This window comes from Pelodiscus sinensis, chromosome 1, assembly GCF_052426305.1.
Source record: "Pelodiscus sinensis isolate ZL-2025 chromosome 1, ASM5242630v1, whole genome shotgun sequence".
Taxonomy (NCBI): domain Eukaryota; kingdom Metazoa; phylum Chordata; order Testudines; family Trionychidae; genus Pelodiscus; species Pelodiscus sinensis.
In genome coordinates, this window is record NC_143052.1 from 186029962 (window position 1) to 186050855 (window position 20894).

The 20894-nt window shown below is 42.6% G+C and overlaps 2 protein-coding genes across 3 annotated transcripts in view; one reads left to right on the forward strand and one right to left on the reverse strand.

The window, feature by feature from the left end:
• Positions 1 to 806: 806 nt before the first annotated feature.
• On the forward strand, positions 807 to 20017 carry HEMK2 (HemK methyltransferase 2, ETF1 glutamine and histone H4 lysine). Of its 2 annotated transcripts, XR_016347936.1 has the most exons (8): positions 811 to 1026; positions 3497 to 3583; positions 7048 to 7138; positions 7552 to 7635; positions 10944 to 11085; positions 12113 to 12256; positions 14875 to 15008; positions 19130 to 20017. XR_016347936.1 is itself a non-coding variant. In XM_075910367.2 (7 exons), the coding sequence occupies exons 1-6, from the start codon at positions 896 to 898 to the stop codon at positions 12217 to 12219; spliced, it is 642 nt and encodes a 213-aa protein (XP_075766482.1). In that variant the 5' UTR covers positions 807 to 895; the 3' UTR covers positions 12220 to 12256; positions 19130 to 20017. The 2 variants fall into 2 exon arrangements, 1 of the variants encoding a protein (XP_075766482.1); XM_075910367.2 differs by lacking the exon at positions 14875 to 15008 and having other exon boundaries at positions 807 to 1026.
• The window catches only part of LTN1 (listerin E3 ubiquitin protein ligase 1), a 44555-nt gene continuing 39971 nt past the window's right edge, over positions 16311 to 20894 (reverse strand). Inside the window, exons 28-30 of the mRNA XM_075910346.2 lie at positions 19875 to 20069; positions 19090 to 19257; positions 16311 to 17678 (exon numbers count right to left, since the gene is read on the reverse strand). Coding sequence (XP_075766461.2) covers positions 17616 to 17678; positions 19090 to 19257; positions 19875 to 20069 — 426 coding nt within the window. The 3' untranslated portion in view covers positions 16311 to 17615. The remainder of the gene's footprint in view (positions 17679 to 19089; positions 19258 to 19874; positions 20070 to 20894) is intronic.

Genomic DNA, 20894 nt, shown 5'->3' on the forward strand with positions numbered 1-20894 from the left:
TTGAATCGGGATATCAGAGGGCTTGCACATTATCAACCAACAAATGAAGGTGCTAATGGTTCTGGATACGGTTTAGAATCTAGCGTTGACCATCTTACTTTCCAAGTGCTAACTAATGGTTTTTAATCAGCCTCTGGAAACTATTTAGTCTTTCAGATGCTACTAGAACTTTTTTTATTGTTAAGTTTTTCCTGTTACAGACTCACTGGGCTATTCCTCTGAAGCTTTTCTCCCCCCTTGCCTTATTTATTCTTGCATCTGGACTTCCAATACTCTGGTCATCTGAAGAAGTGCCTTGTGCCTATGAAAGCTCATAATACCAGCTACGTGGTTTGTTAGCCTTTAAGGTGCTACTAGACTATTGTTCTTTAAGTTTTTCCTGCTACAGACTAACTCTGCTACCCCCTCTGAAGCTTTTGAGATTTCATGTCTGTCCATCCAGGTTGCATGAGGCTGGGCACCAGGGACAGGGAGAGCGGGAAAGAGCTAGAGAAAGGAAGCCAGAGAGTCGGATGCTGTGCCCAACCACTCTGCATGGCTGCTCTCCGGGTGTCTGCTGCAGCCGGCCCCGAACGCAGCGCCCCAGGCAAGTCCCTGCAGGCACCGGGCGCCTGTCCCGGGACTCCCCTGCGCAGCTGGCCTCGCCAGAACGTTCCATAAGCCCGATGCGCAATCCATTGTTCTGGGCTCGCCCCTAGGGAACCTCAGTCGAGCGCCGATCAAGAGGCGGGGTCAAGATTACGCCTCTCGTCACTAATGACGTCAAGCTAGGGGAGAGAGTGTCAATTTGTAGCTCCATAGGTGGGTGCGTCTCTCCGCCCCCTTCACGTGAGGCGGGGAATCCGCGCATGCGCACTCCTTCGCGGAAGAAAGGGGGTGGTGCCGGGCACGGGCCATGATGCCCACCCCGCGGCACGGGCACGTGGGCCCGCACGGGCCCTTCAGCGAGGTGTACGAGCCGGCCGAGGACACCTACCTGCTGCTGGACGCGCTGGAGCAGGACGCGGTCCCCATCAGAGAGGCAGGGTGCGAGATGGGGGGAGGGGAAAGAACCGCTCCGCAGCCAATGGGAGCAGCCGCCGGTTGGGGTGGCGGGAGCACGTGCCAGCCACAGCCGGTGCAGGGGGCGGAGCGATGGCTGTTAGGGAGGCGGGGCTGGAACATGGGGGCGGGGTCTAAGAAGGGCGGGGGGGGGGAAGTGGGGTTGGCAGCCCCTGCCCTTTGCATCCAGCCTCTCCCCCTATTGGCTGTCAGTGGATTCCTATGGGGACCCCCCCCCCCAGCCCTGGTGAGGCTGATGGCAAAACCAGCCCTGCTTTAAACAGTGGGGAGCCCACCCACTGGCTGCTGGGTGATGTGTCAGCCTCTGCGCCGCAGCCCTGTGAGACACGGGGGCGCTGACGGGTGAGTCCTTACGCTGGGCTCCACCTCTGCTCTGCGCCCATCCTCCCTTAGCGCCTGCCTCGTGGAGCCCTGCTTGTGCCGGGGACGAAACACCCCACTGGCTGGGCAGCGTGCAACGGTGCACGCATGACATGGTGCTGTATGAGCATCTGAGGCCCTGGGAAAGATTCAGAGCTACCCCAGCCTCTGTGGAGTCACAGCGAGTGCTGCTCTTCTACGACCGAGTCATTTGGTAATCAAAGGACAGCTTTTTGGAAGATTGGTTCATCCACAGCTATGTCTGCAGTGAAAGAAAGAGGATTGTTGTAGTTTGAGTGAACACCTATTCACACTGCAAAAACGACACAGGCAGGAATTCTATTCTCGTTGGCGTCATCCCCTGTGCCTCTTTTTCTCCCTGAGGCCCCACCTTTGGCCAGGCCATGGTAAGAGCTTGGACTGCTGTGGCGTGCCTCAAACTCTCCACCTACCCTTGGTGAGGGGCCGGGGTACCTAAGAGCAGATCCTGGCCTATGTCCCTGCCACCCCTGTTGTGCACAGTAAAGGGCAGGTGGAGGGTCCACGCATAGCAGCCTGGTTTTCCTTGGTGGCTCTTGTTACAGTTCAGCTATAGTTTCTAGCCTGGCTTCAGGCTAGTGAAGTGTGAGCTAGTGCACTAAAAATAGCATGGACATTGCACCTTGGGCAGCAGCTTGTGCTCTCAAGCCTGTCTGGCCTTGGAAGGCTAGGCTGAGTCTTCACCAGAACCTTAACATCCGTGCTAGGGATATAACTGTGTAATAGGGTAACCATATAACTGCTGAAAATCTCAGTGGTTACACCGCTACACACTCTGCGGGTTCTGCAGTATAATGCCCTTGCCTGCCCGGCTCACAGGGAGGAGTCTTCACTGCCACAGCAAAGCTTCTCTCCCTTCGGTCAGCCCTTGCCCACCCAGTGCCTTGGGAGATGTCATCGTTGCCCTGCCACCGTGAAGATGCCACTCCAGAAGCTGGTTGAGTGTAACTGAGACCATTCACCAATAAGCATTAGCTTATTGGTTAATTGGTTATACTCTAACGTCCCTGTTTTTAGAGTGATAACTTGAACCCTGCTAGTGCAAATTTGTATACCAAGCTGGCAGGGCACAGCTGCATTGTGTAGATATATATCCTTGGGATCCCAGTTTCATTGTGGTCTGCTCCAAACTCTTACGTCATGGCTGTTTGGAGATGGAGGTGGAAATGTGTCTAGAAGTATGATTTTTGTGTTGACAGTGGACATCTTGTTGACATCTTGTTAAGAAAGATGTAAGAATGTAGTTATTTAGATGGTTAGCCTATAAGCTGCCTATCAGTTTCTGTTACAGTTATACGCCAGCTCCTGGCCCTGCACCCTATACTGCAGACTCTAATGCAGCCAGCTTCCCAGAATAAGCTTTATACTGCAGCACCGGGTGCAGCTGGCTCCCTGGGACCAGAGCCGGGGCTGGCATTGTAACCATAACAGAAACCATTTAAATGATTGCACTTTTACATCTCTAATTAAAATACCTGCTTCATAAAAGTATCAAGGATAGACATACACAGGGCTGGATCAGGCAATACTGCCAAGCAGGCAGCCACGAGGAACCATGCTAATAATGAGGTTTACTAGTCATATTGCCTTCAAGATGACTGGTGTGCCATATGATCTGCTTTGTGCTGACAGAGAATTCTCTAGGAATAACTTACTTCTCTAAGGGAATCAGTACGTTTCCTACTTACCACAGCCCTTGCTGGGGCACATTGCATGTTTCCTTCCATCTGTTAATTTATATACTGCATAAAATTTATGTACTGCATAATATATATATACTGTACACTATAAGCTGATTTGTTATATATTCTGTATACTATAAGCAGGCTGCTGGCATGCACTGGTTTCTAGCTGCCAGCCGTGCTCCCAGTAAGCCAGCTGCACTGCTGACTCTGTAGCATAAAGCTTATACTGCATAGCGCACAGCTCGTATAACCTATAGAATTTTTAATGGTTATATGGTTACATTTTTAACATTTTTTTATATCCTCAATTTTAATCACAGTATATACTAATTATTTTTATTTAAATTTAGAGTTGAGATCTCCCTTGAAGTAGGATCTGGATCAGGTGTGGTTTCAACATTTCTGGCTTCCATTGTGGGACCCAGTGCATTGTACATGTAAGTATTATAATACCAATTGTTTCGATTATTGCAGCTAATAATATAAGAATACTTAGCCCTTACAGTATATGCTGCTTTTCATTTCAAAACATTATACAACCATCAACCATTAGAGAAGTATTCTTTACATGTTACAAATGGATTTTCAAAGGCATTTAGATTTCTGTCCCCCACTGATTTCACTGAAGAAAGGTTTGACACCTAAAAAGCTTTGAAAATCTGGCTCTAAATTACTTGCTGAAAAACACTTTTTGGTTTGGTGGTAGCACCCAGACTAGCGTTCAGAAATCCCTTCTTCCCAGCTTGAGCTGAATTTTTAGTCATGTTGCCTCTTCCATGTTTACTCAGAACTCAATCCTGCAAACACTTGTCAAACTCCATTCATGTGAGTCACTTTGTTGAGCTCAGTGGGTATGCTCACATGTGCAGTTTCCCATAAATTTAGCCAGCCAACCAAAAGGAGACTATGTTGCCACTAGTATTCCCTGTAAGCTGAGCGCTTGGACAGCCCCCCAGAAGAAATTCAAATGCTCCTCACTTGCTCTGCCTCTCTCTGTCAGCCAGGTCTGGCAGGGAAGATCGGGGCTTTCTTCACACCCTCTGCCCCACGTACCCTCTGAGCAGAAGCCAGAGCTGGTGTTTCAGCCTTGCGGCTTCACGGCAACCATTAGGCTTGAGTGGCAGCACAGGCTCACCTGTGCGTGCGGGGCTGAGCTCGAGCTGCAGACTGCATGGAAGGTGGCCATAGCCCACTAGTGGTTTGTGGACTGCACTTTGAGAACCACTGCCTTAGATTCATGCACATCATTTTCTCCTAATTAGCAGTTTTCCTTATGATGTTTCATTCTTGCAACTAGGCCCTGCACTGCATCGTCTTCCTGCACTGCTTACACTTGACACGTTTTCTTTTTAACTAGGGAACCAATTTCTTCAAAATATTCCCAGATAGGGGGTGTGTCTCACCCAGAGACCAGGACAGTTTTTCTGTGGCAGTAGTTTGGGGGAATATAGGAAGTTGTGTGTGTACTGAATAACGTCTTCCCTTTTTCTTGCCAAAAAAACTTAAAAAAACAACAATGGTCATGTAGCATTGTTGGGGTTTTTAAAGTTTTTTTTAGTTACAGACTAACATGGCTACCCTCTGAGACTTTCTTGCCAGTCCACTCCTCTGTTCCTTTTTATGGTGCCTCCATCCTTTCCTATATATTGTCTCTCTCTGCCTTTAAAACAAAGTCTTAACTAAGTTCTGTGCCATGCTTGTCCAAGGTCCACCACCACATAAGCACAGAACAAAAACAATCCAATCCCACTCGTGTCTGTCTTTGAACATGTTACTTTTTAGTCTGATGAGAAATAGAATTTGAAAGCCCAGAACTTTCAAGAACCAAGAGCTGGTAGTTAGGCCAGACAGACTATAGCCATGATCTCATGTTTAAGGGACTGTAAGTGTATGTGTAGCATGTTTGTGATAAGATTTAATTGTAACTGTTTTTAAATGAGTTGAATTTTATTGGTTATTTTAAATAAATAAAAAAATGCTATTTAAATCAATAAAATCCAATTTTTAAAAAAATCTGATTTTTATCCGCCCTTAGCCCGACTGATTAGCAGAACGCCTATAGTGGGCAGCATGTGGTTCTGTTGGTGGTGTACATGCTTCAGTGCAAATTACAAAATTTATTTTTCATATGGATGGAAAAAAGAGGGAATATTGTTTGCCACCAATTTTTATTTCAAACATTAGCTTTAATAAAATATTAAGCAAATGCACAAGAGTTTGAAGGACTAGGTCTCACTGAGAGTCTATGATGCAGTGCCAGAGAGACTGGAAAGGCAGTCTGATTAAAAACACTTGTTTTCACAGACAGAACCATTTTAGACTGAATTTCTGATGTCTGTTCTCAGCCCAAATTTTGTTTGAAAGACTGGTAAAATTATCTTGGCCTTTTTTGAGTTATCTAAGCACAAAAAGTAGAAAACTTTGATATTATAGTATATATGTGATGATTCAAGACCATTGTAATGCATCCGTAGATGAGGACAAAGTTAAAGTTGTATCTGGGCATGCAACCTTAACTTTTGCATTTCCTGGACTTTTGAGTACTTGGGCAATCTTAATGTTTCCTCAGGATAGTGTTATTGTATGAAATTTCATCTGTGTATAATCACAGTATGAGTAACAAGAATTGTATGTTCTTTTTGAAGACTTAGATCAGTGGTCACTAACTGGTTGATCATAATAAGCTGAGATCCTGGGGAGTCTTCCAGTTGATTGTGGTCAACAGGCTCCTTGCTTGCCCTGGCCTCATGCTGCCAGACATTCCCAGGAGCAGCCAGTATAGTCCCCGTAGGTGTGGAGGGTCTGGAGTCTCAGCGTGCCGCTCCTGCCCACAAGCACTACCCCCTGCAGCTCCCAGGAAACTGTGGCTAATGGGAACTGAGGTAATGGTGCCAAAAGAGAGGAGCAACATGCGAAGTCTCATGTTCCCACATAGGCACATTGGTCCCTTCTGGAAGCAGCTTGGGTTCATGGCAGGCAGGAAGCTGCCTCAGCCTCACCACATGGCAACCTCTGCTGCTGGCTCCAAGATCCCGGCCTTCCACCCTGCTGCCAGTCCAGGAGTTCTGATACTGGCTCTGGGGGATTGCTTAGCCTCCAGCCCTGCACACGGAGTCCCAGCTGCTAGCCACAGCTGTGAGGAGCATAGACGGGGCTGGGGAGAGGGGTGCAGCTCAGCATCTCCTCTCCAAAAATTGTTCCAGCATCACTGCTGGCAGGAGGCTGTATACCAGCTCCCAGCATCCTCCCGTAGCCAACACTCCATCCCCCATCTTGCACTCCCAGTCCTGAGTGCCCTCCCAGAATCAGCACCTCACCTCTGCCCTAACTCTGAGCCCTTTCAGCTAGCATCCCAGACCTCTTCCTGTATGCCAAGCACTTGCCCCAGCCCTGACCCTCCTCTCAGAGCCATGCCCCTTTTTGCATCCTAGTGCATCTCCCAAACTCCAGCCTTCAGCCCCAACCTGGTAAAAATGAGTGAGGATGGGGGAGAGCAAGTGATGGAGAGAGGGGGGAATGGAGAGAGCAGGACTTTGGGGAAGGGGCAGGGTTCTCCTTAAAATTCAGAAAATGATTTTAGGCATAAAAATATTGGAGACCACTGGCTTAGATGATGATTATTCAGTAAGGCTATGTCTGGACTGCAAAATAGTGGTGAAAACAGTCATTATGTGCAGAGCATGGCTAAGCTGTACATTTGCTGCTACTACCGCAGTTAAGCATCTATTTATACTTGTGCTAATTGGATGAGAACTAGTGGAAGTATGTGTGCATGATCAGGGGAATCTCATTTATTCACACACAAGGCTTGATGTCACATCAAGCAATAGCAGTTACAGTCTTATATTAATTTTTAATTATATTTTGTAATATTGATGTGACGTTGATGTTTTGCTTTCAGATGTACAGATATAAACCCTATGGCAGCTTTTTGTACCTTGGAAACAGCTGTACTTAACAAAGTTTACATTCACCCAGTAATTACTGACTTGGTAAGACACATGTTCCAATAACTGCACCTTCTAATAATTTTACAGTTCTTACAGTGTACAGTGGGAGGCTTGCCTGTAACCATTCAGATGCTGTTCTACCACACTGAAAGAAAGACCAAGGGGCTTAAGTTATTTTAAATGTCAGAATTCCATAGCAAAGTATAGAAGACTTTCTATAACTCAGTAGTATATAATTGTAAATCTATTAATTTTTTCCTGTCTTCATAATGATTGATTATATGCAAAGATTAATCTCTAATATTAATCCCATAGATGACAAATCTGCATTCTCACTATTTATTGTATAGTGAGAAATGGGTATGTGTGTTCTTGTTGTAAAATAAAAAAATGTAGCCAATAAAAGGACTGCCTAAATAAAACTAACTTGTTTCCTACCTCAATTTTATCCTTAGGTCACAGGATTGTTACCAAGATTAAATGGAAAAGTTGATCTCCTGCTATTTAATCCACCGTATGTGGCAACCTCCTCTGAAGAGGTAGGAATTCCTAAGATTTAAGAAGATACAATCCCCGAAGCTGGTGGAGATTCCAATACCTAGCTTTTCCAAGCACAAAACAGCTTCTACAATACCTTACTGGTTACCCTGAAGCCAGCAACAGTTGCCTTAAAGCAACCCAGCCTTGGGCTTCCACCCAAACAGCTAAGTTAAATATGATGAGAATTACTGAAAGTTCTGCCTATCCTAAAGGATTGGACACATTACCTCCCAAGTAACTATTTTAAAAGAGACTGTATTGGTTAAAAGATCAGTATTCATACAGACATGAGTACAGTTCCGAGATCAGATTCATAGCAGAGATGATGAGTTTTGTAGTTGTAAATAATTCTTTCAGAATTAGTCCACAGGTTATAGCATAGTGTCCATATTCAAGGTGATCCAGAGGGGACTGGATATACCAGTCTTACGACTCAAGCTTCCCCTGCGTAAAGCATCAAGCAGATAAGAGATACAAAGGATCAGGATCCAAGGGTTCCTCTACAATTCCAGGCCTTCTGTCGGGTACATCTACACTGCAACACTATTTTGGGATACCTGCGTCTTCACAGTAAGCCCATTATTTCGGGCTCGTTATTCCAACGTCCCTGTAAACTTCATTCTACGTGGAGTAAGGGACATTTTGGAATAGCGCTTTATTTCGAAAGCACCATTTTGTAGACAGCACCAAATACGAAATAATCTATTTCGAAATAGCGTTGAAATAAAATATGCAATTTGTGTAGCTCAAATTGAGTATCTTATTTCGAGTTACAGTGCTGTGTAGACACATCCTAGGTGCTGTGTAGACACATCCTAGTAAATAATCCTCAAAACTCAGACATAGACCTGTTTCCTAAACATCATTGGTAATTAGCTACATTAATTAAAGTAGTGCTGTTGCCAGTCTTCCACCATTTGCAGGGGTGTTGATACATATATTTAACTGGAGAGGAATATAGTGATATTCACTATATTTACAGTTCTTTTAAATGTTAAGAATTCCTTTGGATCTCTGAATGAACAGCATAGACAAGAACCATTTGATTGCAATACATAAGTAAATTGAAGTTTTATTTACCAATATGTCCCTGTAGGTTGAATTTGGGTCACTTATCCTGCAGGATGCTTAACCCTTTCTTGCCATTTATCACAGGGATCATGTGGAGCCAGTGGTGATAGCAGAACTGTTTGCACTAAATATGAATCACTAGCTCTGCAGCAATTAACTGCACTTTCTGCATAAGGAAACTCTTGACCACTGTTCCAGAAAATGTTGTTCCATCCATGGGAATTCTTAAATCCATCTACCCAGGGACACTTAGGAAATTTAAGGAGAATCTTCCAAAGTGTGAAGTCAGGGCGCATAAACTAAAGCATGTTTAATCCTCCCTCTGTCAATTATCTTATTCAGGAGTAAGGGGACTTGAGTTTTCTGACTTTATTCTTTGATTAAGGGCTTGTCTACAGCATTACTATTGTACATCAGTGAAGATGCTACCTGTGCCAAAAGGGCTTCTCTGGTGTAGATACACCATAGCCCTGAGAGGCTGTAGCTGCGTGAGCAGGAGAAGTGCTTCCATTGACATAGCACTGTCTATCCGGAGGGTTAGGTCTGTATAATTGCATTGCTCAGGCGTATGAGATTTCCACACCCCTTGAGTTGCTTTGTGTAGTTACAACTAACTTTGGACTAGTTACAATGAACTTAGGCCTTATCTACATAAGTAATGGCTAAGTCAACCTAAGTTGCACAACTACAGCTATTTGAATAACATAGTTGGAGTCAATGTAGCTTAGGTAGACTAACTATAGTGCCTACACTGCTCTGGGCCAACAGGAGAAACTGTCCCGTTGAGGCTATATCTAGACCACACTGATCTATTGGAAAAAGGTACGCAATTTGCACTCTGCAATTTGTGTATCTTTTTCCGATATTTTTTTCGGAAGAGGCTTTTCGGAAAACCTCCTCTTTCGGAAGAGCCCTTCTTTCTCATGGAAGGAGGAAAACAGGGTTTCTGAAACAGCGTATCTGCTCTTCTGCAAAAAAATAAGCGGAAGAGCAGACGTTTTCTCTGGATGCGGCGGAGTTTTTTAAAACCCCATAGTCTAGGCATAGCCCTGCTTGCCTTATGTGTTTCATTCCATTGAATTAGCGGAGTTGACCAGTGGTCAATTTAGCAGATCTTTACTGGACTCACTAAATTGACCCGTGATGGATTGATCATTGCAGTGCTGATCTCCAGTAAGTGTAGACATGCTAACGTTCCTGAGTAAGAGATCCATGCAGAGCTTTAACTGTGTCTTAATTTAGGTGCAATGACTTCACACCTCTAATTGATTTACCTTAACTTTCCTGAGTGTCTTCAAATAGACAAGCCCAATGATTTTCTGGTGGAAAATACCTTTTCCACAAAATCAAAATTTTCAGGGATGAGTGCTTTGGTTCTCATCTCGTGTGGCAGCCTGCCCAAAGTCTGCCAAGAGCCATACAGATGGGCAGCTGGAAAGTTGCAAGATTCTGTTTTGGATTTTGGATTTTTTTCAGAATTTCTGGCTTGTGAAAAATCTTGAGCTATTTACTCTTTTATCCAAACTTGGAATTAAATGTTTCCAAAACCTCAACAATTTCTATGAGACAGAAATTCCTTTTTCTGGACTGCTCTAATTTTTGTCTTTCTCTTTTATTCTTCAGGACTCTTGAATTAATGTCTGCACAGCAATAAAACACCCATGGGTGGCTCATGACAGTTGACTCAGATTGGGGAGTTTACTCTACAGGGTTATAAATTGGAATGTATAAAACCATGAAAGGGGAGGTTGTGAGAGCCTATGCTCTCACCCAAATCCAAACATTTACACGGCAATTTTAAAATGCTGCCTCCTGAGCCCCCCCCCCCCAACCCTCCAAGTCAGCTGACATGGACCAGCTGCAAGTGTTTTATTGGAATTTAGACATATCCTTCCTGGGTGGAATTTATGCTAATACCTTCCATATGCCTCTAGAGGAAGGATATGCTTTGAATGTTACAAAATGTGTCTATTTCCAAACAGTGTCAACAAAAACCTTCTTTAAATCCAAACAGAGCTCATCTATAGGGAGGATAAGTTCTGAAATTTGACATGTACGCTGTATACACTAAACTGCCATCTAGCAGTTTTACAACTGAAATTATTTTAATACAATACACTCCTTATGATAAGGATTGTGGTAACGTTCTTTCTAAAGTGTCAAGAACATATATAGCACTCTATAGTCATCTGTAAACCATTAGTAACAAAATTAATCTTCCTTTAATTTCTCCTAGGTAGAAAGCCATGGAATAGAGGCAGCCTGGGCTGGAGGCAAAAATGGCAGAGAAGTAATGGATAGACTTTTTCCTTTAGTACCAGATCTGCTTTCAACAGGAGGGTTATTCTATTTAGTTACAGTTAAAGAGAACAATCCAGGTAATAGAATCCTTCTGTTTGCCAAACTGTATTACTGATGCTCACGTGAAAACTATGAGCACAAAACTAAGGTGCTATAGCTAATCAAACATTTCCATTCTTGTGTAATACCCTTGAACTGCTTTAATCTGACAGCCTTGGGAAATAGGATATGCCAGATTATGGAATTTTCCAGACCATGAGTGTTTGCCATAATGAAGGGGGGGGGGGGAATAATGTTGGGATGTGGAGGTGCGGTGGGAGGAAGGGTGAAGGAGCATAGGGAGGGTGCAGAAGAATACTGGGTGTGCAGGATCTGGAAGGGAGGCTGCAGTGGCGCAATGGGGTTGGAGGGGCGGAGTCTGGGACGGAGGGAAGACACTGGAGGTGTGGGATATGGGAGGTAGGGTATGTGAGGGGAATGGGAGTGCAGGGTCTGGGTGTAATGGGGGTGGGCCCTGCTGGAAAGGGAAGAAGAGTAGCTTGTTGCTGCGGCTTCCCGAGCTCACCAGGATCACACTCATGGGACTTGTGCTCTCGCCCATCTCCCACCCTACCCCCCACGGGGCACGTGGAGGCACCGCCACTTCCCCATGCCTCACAGCTCCCCACGAGTGGCCATAGAGATGCCTCAGCTTACAGGCCTAGAGGGGCCCCTCAAGAAGCGAAGACTGGTGGACTTCCAGTTCTCCGCAGGAAACTCATTCTGGCTTTTGTGTTAATATATAGAATATTACAAGCTTACACTTAAGCTTTGAGCACAGTTTTTAATCTTAAACATTTTTTACCTATTCATTTAAGTACTTAGTATATTTTTCAAAGACATTAAAATCCAACATTTGCACTAATAGAAAGCCAAGTTCATTTGGTTCTGTTGGATGATCACTTTAAAAATTGTTCTAAACAACTGAAGGAGTATGATAGATATTTTATGAGATTATCTGATTATTTGTTTTTGCTTTTAGCATATAAATCAGTTTAAGGTGGGATGAGCTTAAGTGGTGATTAATACAAATTGAACTGTAATGCTACACATTTTTAATTACAGATGAAATTTTGGAAACAATGAAGAAATATGGTTTAAGGGGTACTAGAGTACTTTCTAGACAAGCAGGAAGAGAAACTCTCTCCATTCTCAAATTCAGCAAATCCTGATGACTATTAAATCTTCCATTGCTGAAGAGATTGAAAGGTAAACATAAATAGTGTTATAATGGTCAGACTATTTTGTAACTACAGGTTGAATTTCTACGGTCTGCGGCTCTCTGGTCTTGCAATATCTGTGGTCCATCAAGACCACAGGTGTTGCTGGACTACAGAGCCCCAGTGGCAGAGATTGCCAGTGGCTGGGTGCAGAGCTGGCCAGGGTGGGCAGTGAAGCCCACAGGGCACCAGAGCCTGTGGGGCAGGGAAGCTGTCCAGAATTTGCAGGAATTCAGAGCCTGCAGTAGCAGGGCTGTGAGTCTGTCAGGAGTGCCAGAGCTTGCAGAACTACGAAGTCTAAAGGGCTGCCACAGCCAGGGGCCTGCGAACACTGGTGCAAGGTTGCTAGGGAGAGGAGCCCAGTAGAGAGGTTGGTGCCCCCCTACTCCACCAGACCTCCCCTGGTCCTACAAACTCCTTTTTTGGAGGCCAGACAGGTCCTGATGGTGCTGGACCAGGGAGGTTCAACCTGCACAAATCATAACTCAACATATGAACTTTAAGAGAGATTATCCAGTCTGCTGACCTCTTCAGGAAAACCGAGCAAGACTTTTATTGTTGTTCCCTTAACCTGGCTTTCAACCCACCACGATCTGTAATCTTTGACGAGGAAGTTGTTACTCAACTTGGCTTTCTTTGTAGCATAGCGAATCAGTAGGTGAAATGTACACTTTAATATGGGGAAATTCCCTGGTATTTATTTTGTTTTTATAACTGAAATAATTTTATGTAATCATGCATTTAATTATTTTAACTACCTTTGTCTTTCATTATGGGTTCTCAAAACTGTTCTTCCTTTAGTACTTAGTCATGATTTATGGTACCTATTCTGCATGGATGTTTGGTTTAAATTAGTACTTTAAGAAGCCACTGATCTTGAGATTAGTGGCTTCTGTCATATTTTGCACTTGGTGATTCTGTAACAAGACCCTAGTGCACAGAAATCAATTTTGCCCCTATAATGGGAATATTTTTTTACTTCTCTTGCTACTGTATTATTGCTATGGATATTCCAATAGGTGTACTTAATATGGAACTCTGCTGTATGTCATACATGGGTTTTAAGCTAAATGTTGTGGTTTAAATGTAATAAATTCATGTTTAATCAATGTTACAGAATTAATTTATGGCAGAGATTAATTTTAACTACAAAAAGAGAGGCTCAGTTCTAAAGTATTTTCAGTGGAGCCCTACCTCTCCAGAATATAAAAAACTAACAAATGATAGTTCTTTAGGAAGCAGGTCCATTTATCACTATTATATGATACCATTCCTATACTAAAACCCCATAAAATGTATACTGTGGAGCCTTGTATGGTCTGATTATCTCCCTGTATATAAGCCCTTTCACTTTCAGTTTAAGCTGATTTGACCCCCAAAATTTCTGGGTTTTACAAAAATGCTGTACTCATTTTTTTTCTGATTTTTTTTTTTTCCACCCTACTTTTATATCCTTCAAATGTATAAAAAAAATAACTTGCTTTATTAGGAAAATACAATATATTGAGACATGTATTATGATAATATATTAGTTTGTGTACACGCTGCAAATGGTGTGGTCCAATTATTAAATGTAAATAATTATAGGCTAATAGTCCTAAATCTACAACAGTAAACTTATTCAAATGAAAACTTTATTAAAGATGGCATTGTGTTTTGAAGTGCGTTAGTTCTGCAGCAAACCACATTGATAAACAGAATTCAAAGCATTAATCTACTCAGTATCTTTTCCTGTCTTTCTGTCCACCAAAATAAACCCTTATATTTGCCCAGAAAAATATACTTTGCACTGATTTTTCACCTTTTCTTGTTGTTGTGGCAGTAAACATGGAAACAATCCAGGGAAAAACTAAAAAAAATATTTATTAAATAAAATAAAAATTAAAAACAAAGGGCTCCACTCTATAATATACTTAATAGGAAGTTTGTAGTCAATCATTTCCTTTTGCTAGCAGAATCTCCCACAATTCTGAGAAGTATGGGCTATTCCTCTCCTTCCTGCGATTGAAAGCTGTTATGCTGCCTTACTGATCATGCTCCCTTCTCTAGCTTGCCATCAGACTATGCAGGATGCATACAAAAACTCATCATTCTGTGAATAACAACATTAATGCCAACCAGTAAACCTACATACAGTAGGCTAACTAGCCAATAAACTGTGGCTCCATCTACGCTGCAGGCTTCTTGCGCAAGAACTGTTTTGCGCAAGAGTGTGTCCACACTGCCAGGTGCTTTTGCGCAAGAGCGTCCATGGCAGTGTGGAGACACTTGCGCAAGAAACCCTTGTTGCCCATCCACACTGCCTTCATGTGCAAGAGCTCTTCCCATTCTTGTGCAAAAAGCCTGCAGTAGAGACATAGCTTGTAGGTTTAAAAATTAAACTTTATCATTTTGCTACAAAGCCACCCGTAGGGCGTATGGGAGACAGATAAAAAAGGAATTATTGGGTAAGAAAGGAAGGCAGAAGGTCGTAGGATTAGAGCAAGCAAGTCCTCCCTCAAAATGGCAAATTTATTCTGGATCAGTGCATATAGCATCTTCTTGTCAAAGGAGGCCACTTTATCATGTCTATTCAAGGTGTTAATTGACCACATTGTTTCACTGCAGATATCCTGAGTTGAAGTACAGGCTCTCTGTGCCAGTGAAGATCCTGTGGAAAATGCTTATCAAAGTGATGGCAAGATCCCTCACCTCCAGCCAGATTTTAACACTAAGGGCCTGTTTCTCCAACTCTACAGGAGGTAGTGATATCAAGAAAACTACCAGGGACCTGTTATCCCAAGTATTCTGGACTCTCTTCAAGACAGCATAAACAAAGGACTCCAGCCCAGCATGTAGCACGCCAGGTGTCAATCATAATTAACATCTTACATGCAGTGTCCTTCAATTCCTTGGCCGACAATCCTCAAATATCCAGATTTCTCACAGCAGTCAAACTGGACAGTTTCAGTGTAAGACTGTGGTACGGTGAACAGTTACTTTAGTCAGAGCTCTGATCAAAATGTCATCCAGGAACAGAATGAAGTGAGTGCCCCAAGTCTACCTGTGCCCACCACCAGCACCTTTATAGAACACTGCTTTAATGTGGTCCACTGTTTACAGGACATTTCAGTCATATTTTTGGGGTAGAAGGGAGGCCTGTAGTGGTGAAGATAGTGATCCATAAATGAACTGCCATAGGGGCAGAAACTGTGCAGCAAGCTAAAGGGACTGTGAGTAACACAGCTGCTGTCCTCAAACTGCAGGCAAAGAGGATTATTCCATCTGTCTCAATTGCAGTAGACTCAGAATTACAGTAATTGACAGTAATGCATTTAAAGTTAGAAAATACTACAAGAGTCCCACTAAACAAGGATTACTCTCAGTTCTTGAGCTATTTTGATAAAATGGTTTTGGAGCTGCTACATGTTGTGCTGTAAGTAGGAATAGGACCAGTGGGTGTTACTCCTCTTCATATCTTGTGACAAATATTTCCAAGAAAAACATAGCAGACCACACACTGTATAGTATGGGGTGCAATCCTGGCTCTATTGAACTGAGTGAGTTGTGTGGTTAAGATTTCACCCTTACATATAGCAGTGACTTGAATATCAAGACCCTATGTTTTATATTCTACTGTATAGTTACTCTGCCAGTGGTTTAAGATTAATCTTCTTTCAAAAATTGTTACCGCAAGAGATTAAACAATTATGAATTACCAAAGGGCAGGTATAGGCTAGAAAGAGTTGCCACAGCCAGATATTTTGAAAGGTACTGCTTCCCACCACCAAACTCTGGACTACCGGATGCCTAACAGAACCACCTGCAAGCCACTCTATGCTGTCTTTGGTAGCAGCCCATATCTCATGAATTGCATTTAACTAATGAAGGTGTATGGTGGTTGTTTATCCAGCAGAAGTTGTCTCCTAATCTAAATAATCATTTAGAATGGTTAATATTTAATAAATTACTGAAACAAAATGAGAAGCTTTTCTGTTCTACTCAAGTATCAAATTCATGGAAACAAATTATTTTCCTCTGTTTTTCAAAGATTAATATTAAAACATGTTTGGCTCTCTTTATTAAAAGATAAACAAAATGCAAAAAATCCTAGCAGCTCAGTGCTGGGATTACAGATCAATTCCACCTATCAGTCATACAGGCCCATCTTTTTAAAAGCTACAAGTGACACTATGTGCCCACCTTGAAAGGGCCGGGTTTTGAGACAAGGCTTGAGCACTCATCTGAAAATCAGGCCCTTTTAAAAGATCTGTCTAACTGGATACCCAAAGCACTAGTCACTTACAATTTAGGGTATTTTTTCAGAAAACCCACTGGCCAGACAACCAAAAAAAAAAAACAGCCTAGTATAATCCAAAACAATTAAAGACTGACATAATAGGACTATTTCTCCCTTTCCATTGGTGTGACTTTACAGGTACAAATATTTAACACATGAAATAACATGGCTTCAAAGTTGAAAGAAGTTATATGCTCTGTACATATATTTCTCTAGAAAATGATCTTGCATGAATAGAAGTTACTAGTGAAACAACAATTTTAAGTTGTGACATTAAATTTAATTATAAAACTAAATCCCTGTGATCACTGGAAAATGAGAGTGGAACATAAAATTTTATTAACAGGTTAAGTTTTCACCAACTGTTGATAAAGAAAGCAGCAACAATGACAGTACAACAGCTGGTCTGCATCCTTCCTTTTCTCTAACTTCTCTCAATTTATCTGGTGAATTTTTCAATCGTTACACTATTAAAATTCAATTTATAAATACTGTAGATTACCTTATTTCAGATCAAGCTTTAGCACTAAGTTACTAGATGTTTTATCACATTTTAAATTGATGCAACAGCAGCTGCAGCTAATAATTCAAATGTGAAGCATTTTATAAATGGAATTTTAATGGCCCCAGAAATTTAGATCTTCATGCCACCAACACTATATTCTTCTGTAAATTAGAGGAACCAGTTTTCTTAAGTGCCTAACAGTATGTTGGATTGTTTTTAGATATGTTAAATTGAGTGAGCTGTAGTTGAGCACTACTTCAGTGCAAACATAACTATTGAAATCGCCTCTGAATTTTCAGAATACTTTAACATTTTAAAAAATACACAAATTAAAATAAACTATTCTTATATATATTTTATATCAAATAAATGTTTCAGAACCCCTTTACAAAAGCACAATTCAGAAATCAACATGGATCATCTATTCTGCCAAGCAATTTAAGATCATTCTGATATTTTCAAAAAGTTGGCTTCCTTCAATGTAATTCTTCAAACAGAATCTGTGCCTCCTCTTCATTTAGTACTTTGTTTATTTTTATTGAAGAGGGAAGAGAGAGTTATATTTCAAAAAAAGGTCTCTCGACAAAGTGGACAGGTGGATTTGTTGCTAGATGTGAACCATTTGTACTGAAAGAGAAATAGCAACATTTAAAATGTAAACATATGATGAATTCTAAAAATGATTTACACTTGAACGCTTTGATCTAGTGACTTACAACTTGCCAAGTGGAAATGGTTACCAAACACTAAATATTTTAGTAAAAGTTATTTGTCCAATAAGCATTGCATAAGCAACTACAGGCAGTCCCCGGGTTACGTACAAGATAGGGACTGTAGGTTTGTTCTTAGGTTGAATCTGTATGTAAGTCGAAACTGGCGTCAGCCCCTGCTGAAACTAATCAGTTTCAACCGCGGCTGAATCTGGATGCCAGTTCTGACTTATATACAGATTCAACTTAAGAAACCCAGGCATCCCCAAGTCAGCTGCTGCTGAAACTGATCAGCGGCTGATTCCAGGAAGCCTCTGCTGAAACTGACCAGGAGTGAATCAGAACGCCTGGGGCAGAGCAGCTGGGGTGCTGCCGGGTTGGTCCGGAGTGGCGCTGTGGGACCAACCCGGCAGCCCCCAGCTGCTCTACCCCAGAGGTAGGCAAGAAAAGCCTGGTCTGCTGGGGGGAGGGGCACTAGCTGCATCCCCCCCAGCAGACCAGGGAGACGGAGAGCAAAGCCGCGGAGCACGCCCGCAGGGAGACAGCCCAAGCGCGCCCGGGCTGTCCCGCTGCGGGCGTGCTCAGTGGCTTTGCTCCCCATCTCCCTGCAGACCAGGGAGACGGAGAGCAAAGCCGCTGAGCACGCCCACAGCGGGACAGCCCGGGCGCGCTTGGGCTGTCCCCTTGCAGGCGTTCCCCAAGGCTTTGCTCCCCGTCTCCCTGCAGACCAGGGAGCGGCTTTGCTCGGGTGTCCCTGGTCTGCTGGGGGGGTTCAGTGGCTTTGCTGGACCCCCCCAGCAGACCAGGGGGACAGGAGCAAAGCCGCCCAGGTGGTGGGAGTCCCGCCGCCTGGGCGGCTTTGCTCGGGTGTCCCTGGTCTGCTGGGGGGGTCTAGCGGCTTTGCTGGACCCCCCCAGCAGACCAGGGAGACCGGGAGAAGCTTTTCTTGCCCTGGAGGACACGGGTGGCGACCCGCCGCCCGGGAGCTCCGTGGCAAGAAAAGCCCCGTTCGTAAGTGCAGATCCGACATAATTCGGATCCGCGTAAGTCGGGGACTGCCTGTACAGTTTCTGAAAGATAATATCCAGGATTCTCTTTGTTTTCTGGTCTCATTTTAAGAAGCTAGGATCCCCAAGTGAGAACCCTGTTGGAATTTTGTTGAGAGTAGCAGTAATTTTTTTTTGTATGGCAATAAAGACAACCTTTTTTAACATACTCATGATTACCATTTTGTCAGCTTTAATATATTTTACATACACCAATTTGAACCAAATATTAAATTTAGGCAATATATATATATGTACACAAGACCAAATCTGAGTACTCACCAAACAGGCTGAATGGAATTTTTTCTTGCATGTTCTACAGGCTTTTTTGGGAAGAGAATAATTGGAACCATGAATGACTGAAAAACAGATCATGCAATCTTCAATGCCCTCAAATCGTTTGTCCACATTATTTTTCCACAAAGACAAGCCTTCCATAATACTTCCATTCTAACAGAGGGAAGAAGTCATGACAGCAGTCAGTGATATGTTGCTGTTTTAGAACATCTCTTATTTCTAGTAGCACCCAGAAGACCCAAGCAGGATTTGGGCTCGATTGTATAAGGAGTTGTATAAATACATAGGGCTTGGACCATATCCTGAAAAATTAACCTACGATGACATGCTATATATGAAGGGTGTGGTAAAGGGATAAAACATATGCAATTTTTATGTATACAATAAAATAAAGTAATGTATTTCAAATACAACGGACAGCATCCTGTAATGTTTCCTTCGGATTCCAAACACACATGTTCCTTTTTACAGAACTCATAATATATAGTGTCTATTTAAGAGCATTTATAAACATATTCACATGAACCCTTTTGTTAATCTTTTTATAATCTTAAGTGAAGAGCAACATCTACAAATACCAACTAACCCAATTTTAGAGGGTCTTATGTTAGAGGAAGTTTAGAGACTTTCTAATAGTTCATCATCCACGGCTGTGGAGCCTGTGTTAAAATTTCAGTCAGCACTACATTGCTAAGATTGTTCTTTCATTTTTGTGTCACTGTTTGTATTTCCTAAGTTGTCAAAACCAAGGACTTTGCCTAAAACTTCACCTGATGAGTGAGGTACGTGCTTAACTGTAGCATCCAGTTACGCCACTGCTGAACAGCCACACCAACCCTCTTTCCACTCTCAACTGTTATTGATCCCAGTGGGTAATTTGATGGAAGCTGTATTATCAGTTCAATAAATATATCATCCACTGAATAGGTAGCAATCACCTCCCGAGTAGCAGACCGAGCTTTTACCTGTAGAAAAACAAACATTCAAAAGATAGACAAAATCTCACTTTATGTTAAACATATACTTTCTCAAGTCTCTTTACATTACATGAAACATCCATAATTTACAACATATACCAGGTAAAAAAGAGACCAACAAAGCTTTTCGTAAAAGAAAAATGTGAACTTTTGTCAGGCAAAATTTTGTATGACTTTTGTCATGCTAAAACAGAACTTATACCAGCCAATCAGACTGAAAGATGGATGACAATCACTGATAAATTAAAAAAAATTACATTAACCAGAAAATATGAGATTCATAGTGTTTTTGTAGAAACCAGCACTTACAAAAAAAACTTCTCTGAAGCTATGTCTAAACTACACCCCTCTGTCAGCAGAGGGATGTAAATGCAGCACTTTGAAAGTGCAAATGAAGCGGGGATTTAAATATCCTGAGCTTCATTTGCATAATCACATCATGGCGCTCTTTTGAAAAATCACCGTTGTCAAAAAAAATGCGTCTAAACTGCAATTTCAGTTTCCAAATGGCGCTTGTTCAAAACAGCACCATGACGTGATTATGCAAATTAAGCACAGGATATTTAAATCCCCGCTTCATTTGCACTTTCGAAGTGCTTCATTTACATCTCTCTGCCGACAGAGGGGTGTAGTCTAGACACACCCCGAGGGTACTTCAAGACCGGAGTTATCCTGAAATAGCTACCCCTCATCCAAGGAACGCATCTGCTATTTCAAAATAATTTTGGCATCCCTGTAAACCTCATTTCACGAGGAATAAAAGATGTCTCGAAATAGTGCTTTATTTCAAAATTTGGTGCCATGTAGACAGCG